This window comes from Chinchilla lanigera, unplaced genomic scaffold, assembly GCF_000276665.1.
Source record: "Chinchilla lanigera isolate Chin_1 unplaced genomic scaffold, ChiLan1.0 scaffold00018, whole genome shotgun sequence".
Taxonomy (NCBI): domain Eukaryota; kingdom Metazoa; phylum Chordata; class Mammalia; order Rodentia; family Chinchillidae; genus Chinchilla; species Chinchilla lanigera.
The window spans coordinates 16,477,400-16,484,849 of NW_004955419.1; the positions used below are offsets into that span (position 1 = coordinate 16,477,400).

At 35.2% G+C, this 7,450-nt stretch overlaps 1 protein-coding gene across 4 annotated transcripts in view; it reads right to left on the reverse strand.

The window, feature by feature from the left end:
* The window catches only part of Musk (muscle, skeletal, receptor tyrosine kinase), a 96,497-nt gene extending 89,630 nt beyond the window's left edge, over nucleotides 1-6,867 (reverse strand). For all 4 annotated transcript variants that reach the window (XM_005382735.1, XM_005382734.2, XM_005382733.1 and 1 more), the window contains exon 1: nucleotides 6,677-6,867. In XM_005382735.1, the coding sequence (XP_005382792.1) occupies nucleotides 6,677-6,755 (79 nt within the window). In that variant the 5' untranslated portion in view covers nucleotides 6,756-6,867. The remainder of the gene's footprint in view (nucleotides 1-6,676) is intronic.
* Between the last annotated feature and the right edge of the window lie 583 nt (nucleotides 6,868-7,450).

The window sequence follows — 7,450 nt, forward strand, 5'->3', positions numbered from 1 at the left end:
GAGGATCATTGTGAGTTTGAGGCCAGTCTGGCCTATAAAGTGAGCTCAAGGCCAGCCTGAACTGCATAGTGAGACCCTGTCTCAAAAAAAAAAATATTGAAAGTGTTTAACTTTCTTTACATTTGTATAGAGGCTTGCAGCTAAGTTTGCCTTTAAGAGGAAATGATTGAGAATAACAGATTCTTGAGAAAGTAGACAAATGTGGGATTCAGCTAGGAAGAGGAATTAGAGAATAGAGTCATCTGGAGTCCCACAGAAAGGGAAAAGAAGAGATGAACACAGAAGTAGGTTTTCTATTTGTACATGGAAACTAAAAAGAGGGATTATGGTCTAAGCGCTCCAGTGAAGTAACTGGCTCCTAAATTTACAAATACAATTTCATAGAGAGAGAAAGAAAGAGGGGGAGACATATGTACTATACACATAAATACATACATACAGATATATACATGCAGGGAGACACATAACGTGTAACATCTATGTATATACACATATATAAAACATGCATGTATAAAATAAACAATCAGTAATTAATATACATGCAAAAAAGGAAGGAAATAGAAGAATAAATTGAATATAAAAATGTTAAAAGTATTCCTATGTATGAGGATTTTTCTAAACAACTAACCAATTAAAAATCAATAGGACAGTTCATGGATGTTGAGAGTTAAAAACTAAAAGTTATATTAAACTTGTGGGCTCTGGTAATGGTGGACCCAAAAGTTGATGGATGATTTTGGATACATTATTATCTTCACCAGCCATTGAGAGGTAACTTAGCACAGGGCTAGAATTCAAACCCCAACTCTATTATTTCCCAGCTTTCCCAATACATTTACTCATACTTAACTTTGTTTCTTCAGCTCTACATGGAGATAAGAATAAAACCTACACAATGGTTTGTCATAAGAGTTCAATAAGTGAATATACAGAAAGCATTTAAAATTGTTCTAGGTTTAACTGGAACATGATGTCAGTGCTATTTGATTCTATAATTTAGAAAGAGAAATCCTGACTGGTAAGTCTTCTCCTGGTCTCTGTATTACATTCAAATTTACTGTTAATGTTTAATTCCTGGAATATATCCCACAGAAATAATTTCACATAAAGAAAAGGACATAGATGACTTTCACTGATTAAAACAAAAACAGTTATTTGTACAAAATTGTACTAACTGTGGTAAAGTGATGGAAGAGTTGAGCACATAGATAGTGAGTGATTTTCCCCCTATGGTTTGTTGGAGCAAGCTTATACTAATTTGTAAGAGCCAGTTGCTAATTTTTCAGGAGTCTTATGAAAGAATTGTTAAATATAACCAGTATTAAAACATAAATTGTATAAATTTACAATTGTGAATTTATGATTGTATATTTAATATAAACCAGCATACTATTATCTAAACAGGATATCACAAATCACTGCAAATAATATTTTGCAGAGTATTAGTGGTGTAGAAAATGTTTATGTTTTAGTGCTAGGTAAAGATGTGTGTAGCTGAATTGTGTAAACAATACTATTGTCACACTGTTTTGAAAGGATACATAGAAAAATGGAAAAATATATGAATGTAGAATCCTGGATGTATAAGTAAATTTTTGTGCTTTAAGTTTGTACATTTTTTGTTCTCAAAATGTATCTTTAAAATCTTGTATTATTTTATACAAAACATTAGTTTCTTTTCACCCAATACACATATAAAGAAGTGGCAGAGGTGATAGTTGTATTAAATGTGATCTTTATAATGAGATGACACCAATGGTATTTAAGATCAAAAAAGGAAGACTTAGAAAGTCTTGATGATCTTAGACACAGAGAAATGTATGCCTCATAACTAAGAACTTTATTTTGTCAGCATCTTCCATAGCATTTAGGGACATGGTAGTCTTACCTAAAATTTGACTCTGTTTTTAACAATACTAGTTTGTACAAATGATAAATAAGTCATTGTGTTCTGTGCATACTTTTCATTCATTATTCCATTTGTTTATCACAACAAATGTAAAGGTAGATGCTAGTAATATTTCTGTCTGCAGATTATGCAGAAGGGCTAGGAGTAATTAAATAACTTGTCTAAATATCATAAAAGTAGGAAATGACAGAGCTAACCATCAGGACTAATTTAGTTTATAGTTCATACTATATGGTATAGTATATCATATAATAGTGGTCACAGATTTGGAAGAAGATTTACATCAATATTAGTTTCTCTAGGCAAAATATAATCGGTTAAGTCCACTTTGCCCATATTTAAAAATTACCCAGATTTGCTTTCAAAGTTTTACTGATGCAGTCACATAGTTGTAGTTGATGATATTTGTTGATTCAGCAGATTGTCTCTTGTTTACTCTCATTCCATTATCCAGCTTTCATCTCAGCGAGAGCTGGTTTAAATTAGGGCACCATTGCTTGTCCTGCTCCAAAGACTACATGAGGACAAATATATGAAAATAAACACAACACTTTTCTGGACCCCAAATGAACTTGTATAGCAGCCATTTAGCAAGTGTGACATATTACCTTTCCTTTGGAGTTCATGGATAAAACTGGACATGACCATCAACATACTAACTTCTGATGGAATAGCTGCTGATTATCAGGACAAATGACTGCATTTATAAAGAAGCCAGGTGTATCTTCTGCTTTCTGGTTCGGTAAAATTAGAACCGAGACTTGGAAAATATTCAGGTTTCTTTAACATCATGAATGCAGTATTTCTTTTCAAATCTCCCCAAAAGGCTACCCAATATTATTTATCATCTTGTATATCTTAAGAACCAGCACATATCTTTAACTGGAAATGTAATAAAGTGGAAGTTGTGTTTTATTATGCTGTCTTTGTGACTTTTATGTCTCATTGATAATAATACCCAGTAACCACATATTAATGTGTCATTAATTCCTTGCAACAGAACACATTCTTGGCCCTTTCTTTCAGAAATGGCACCGGGTACAGGCAGTTCTGTGCAAGCTATTAATTTCTGAAATTGCTTCTTTTGGAGGCGATCCTTTGGTTTCAACCATAGTTCCAGAAAAGGCCATATAAAACATGCAAATGATTATTCAGGGGTGATCATTACATCGATCACTGACAATCCTTAGCATAATACTGTCTTATGGTAGGCACTGCATTTTGTGAGGAAATGATGTGCTTTCCCTAAACACACACGGAAAGATGCTGGGGACTAGGAAAGTGAATCTTGATCTCATTGTTTTCCTCCAAACGTTAAGTATCCTTGTCTCACTTTCTCCATTATCCACTGTCCGCCCTCATGGCATTTTGCCATAGAACCCCAACTCCTTTACCATTTAGTTCTTTAGCTGCCCTGACCCTGGAAAGCACCAAACCTCAATTAATCCAACCATCTGTCTTCACTACTTATATATTCATATAGTGCTGGTGGATAAAGTGAAACAACTGTTCAGGTCAGGGTCACCTATAAAGCTGCTGTCCTCAGTCCCAGCTGGGTACTGCACGGCCCTTGTAATCCTCTGTCATTTTCCTGAATGAACCACTCCCCTCAGATCCCCTCCCATCTCCTCCTTGTTACTCTCCCCCAGTGACCTCAAGAACTATTTCTTTGGAATTAAGGTAAGAATTAAAGAAATCTTGACATTCACATCTTTAAGGTCAATAATGCTTAAAGCAACTGCAGTTCCTAAAAACACAATGAGTAATGCTTGCAATGCACGTCAACATAAAACATTCATCTAGGACCTGCTGTCCTGGATTTCAATGACAGCTGTGTCCACACTGATTCAGTCATATGTCAAATCTATGAGTCCTATCTTTGTGTGTGTGCGTGTGTGTGTGTGTGTGTGTGTGTGTGTGTATATATATGACTTAAAAGAAATTGTTACTTAAATATATCTAAAGATGAATCCAGCTCAAAAATTTCTAGGTGGAGTAGTCAATGGAGTCATCTTGAAAATGGGATTTTTTTTATTTTAAAGATAAAAGGAGGGAAACATTAACAGACATACAACATTTTACAACATATCACAAGCACAATACAGACAATACAGAGTTACAAACAAAGTGGTAGGGGAAAATGGGATTTTGACAAGAATTCTTTGTGCATATTAAGTTCAGTGCTGTTTACATGAATGCTTATATTCCCTCAGAATTTAATCTTTCCATATACTTGATCTTCTCTCATAAAGCATTTGAAGTGTTGTTGAAGTATGTGGTTGAGGCATATATTCAGCAAAACGTCACTAATTTTCATATGTAACAGGTTTTTAAATTCTACTGAAATTGAGCTCATCACTGAAAATCTCATTAGTTGAAATGATACAGGACAATGACCTTTGCCCTCTTGCTTGTAAATATTAGGAGGCCCATTTAAATTAAACCTAAAATAATAACCTTTAATCCCACAGGTTAGTATGAATACAAAGCTAAGTGTTAATTTTATTAAGGAAGCAATGGGCAGAGAATTAGAAAAGAATCCTTGGAAGAGTCATGCACTATTTTAAATATGTCCACTTATTTTATAATACATTATTGCTGAAAGCCCTTGGTTTCAGTCCTGACGCTCCAGGAAAAGGTATGTCACCTAGAAACTCTTTTTGTTTTTATCTTCTGACAAGAATAGGGAAAATAATTACGAGAATGTTTGGATGGAACATTTTTATTACTTTTAATAATATTTAATAATGTATTAAGGTGGTTCTTTTCTATCAGTGTTTTCTGCACAATTCAACATTTATAATTTTAAAATTTATGTTTTTATGCTACAATTTATTTTTAGAACTGGTATATGTGTTAAATGGGTATTTCCTGCCTCAAGCATGGTGTTTTAGCTAAGGTTGATGTTAAATCTATACTAATTTAAATTTTATAATAAACAGTAGACTAGGAAAAATATTGTTTAATTTTGAAGTATTAAAACCTAATTATAGCAGAAGATAAATTGCAAGAAACAAAGATGGTTTAAGAATGTGATTATTTTATTTAAAAGCCAGGACCACTTGGCAGAGTTATCTCTATCCTACAGTATTTTGAAGTTTTCAAAATACAGTTTTCTTTTGAAATAAGACTTTACAGTGGGGCCTGGCATATAACTCAGGGCACAGCACCTGCCTGGCAAGCATGAGGTCCTGAGTTTGATTCCCAGTAGCAAAAAAAAAAAAGACTTTATCCTTGATCTTTGGAAACTAAAAATTATCTCTTTCTAGAATATAAGTTAAGAATTTTTCATAGAGAGGTTTTGGACTTTTGGTTTTGTGCACCAAATTCTGATTTGGACCATCAAAATCAGTTGTCCAGTTTATAAGACTGAATTTTAGTAACATTTAGCCATGGTACTTTTATATAACTACATGGTATAGAATAATACAGATAAGACTGATGAGAATCCATAAGTCTAAATCTGCACATGCTACCTTCCCGGACATCCGTTGTGCAATCAGGAAGTATTAAAATAATCTGAAGCCAATATTAAGTCTTTCAGGCTATTATTAGCTATTTGGAAATGTCTAGATTCTCTTTTATATGAAGTACCTAAAAGAATTCACCGGAGATCACATGTTATAATGCATTTGAACATACCATTCTCCTCTAGTAAAAGGGAAAGACAGAAGCACCAAAACAAAAGTAAACCCGTACAATCAGATTGAAGAAAAAGCTGTTTCTTATTTGCATACGAACCTTGACATTTTAGGTCCAGAATTTTTAGGAAACTACACCATCTAAAGAAATGTTTTTACTGATCTCCACAGTACAATTTTTTTGTCACTTTAACAGAGTAATACAGACAGAAAATAATTTAAAATGTTCAAAAATACAGAGCAGATTTGCTCCACTATAAAGCATTCAATCTGAATATTATTTAATTCATGCCATTCAACTTGCTGTCTCACATCTTTTTAAAACAACTTTCAATGAAGCCCTGGATCATCACTTTGTAAGTCTCAGTTCCAGCCTTCTTGATTTGAAGTACACTCAGCAGTGTCAGTTTCATAACATACTGGCCAGAAACCATATCTCTGCGGACATTCTTGCTACTGCAACAGGTGTTTGTCAGTTTCTTAAGTTGCTTTCCTTTCCCCTGAGGTGGTGTTATTTCCGGTACATTCCAAAGGCTCTGAAAAAACTTTTGCAGTCTCTTTTCCCAGCCAAATCATAACTCCAGCCTCAAAGTTACTTAGACTCTATTGTCTCCAACCTTTCACTGTGTAGGCATGTTTATCCATTTCTGATTTTCAGCACCTAAAATATGTATTAAGAATTTGGTAAAATAAAAACTGAAAAATGAAAATGATTTTTGCTCAGAAGCCAAACACTCTGAATCTCGGGAAGTTGGGAGGATTATATTCCTGGCAAACTTGGTGTGAAAAGGTTTTCATCATTCATTTAGACCACCCTGAAGTTTGACATTCACATATACAAAACAGACTTGATAACTTGCAGTCAACCTGCTAATGTTTCCCCTAGACAGGAGGGCTCTGCCTACACACTGTGTAGCTGAACTTGCTATTACAGAACTTAGGCGTAGCATAACAATAGGCAAGAAACCATTTACCAATTGCTTGTATATATAGTTTCCTCTTTCTGTATACGTACACGCTACCAAGTAAAACCAAAGCTCACTATGCTATGAATCAGCAGTCATCGAGCATGCACACAATTTAGGACTCTGATAAGTCAACAAGAAGACAAGACTGCTTGACTAACCTTTGGGAAGTTTCTCAGTCCCGCTGAAGGCAACCAGAGTGAGAATATGTACCAGTGGAATGTTGACGAGCTCTCTCATGTTTAATCCAGGCTCACGCAGGAGAAAGTTCCTTCTGGACAATGCAAGGAAAATGCCACACGGTTTACATTTTAAAGCACAGTGTGTTACAATAGGGTCGGCTGCTAATGACTGTCCATGTCAGCAGCTCCACAGGCTCTAAGTATAATCAGGAATTCTCAGACTTGGCTGCAATGATGGACACGGCCAGCTGGTGAGTATCCACTTAGTCCAGTAATGCAAGTGGAGGGCTGGAGGAACAAGGGAAAGAAAATCCCTTAAGAATCTCTTTTAAGACAGTGGCAGGACAATACCAGATGCCTTCTGCCACCATTACCATATACCCTGAGTTACAGATTTTCTGATCTTCTGATGCAGCCCATTACCTTTCCAACACTCAAACTAGAAACGTGTGTCTAGTTTAGACTCCTCTCCATCTCTCACCATTCCGTCCACATCAGGCTTATTCCAGCTCATGCAGATTTTACCAACTAAATCATCCTTGCATTCTTCCCCTTCTTTTAGTCTCACCAGTATCATGCTCTCCCAACATCTTTCTCAGACATTCATTTTCTCTGGATGATAGTCATAGTATCCAGTACCTTCTCTCTGTCTTCAGTCTTATTATCTAATCTCTTCACATAGCTCTTCCTGCTCAAAAACCTGCAGTGTTTCCTCATCACATACAAATGTGAACGTGACATAGGAGGATGTAC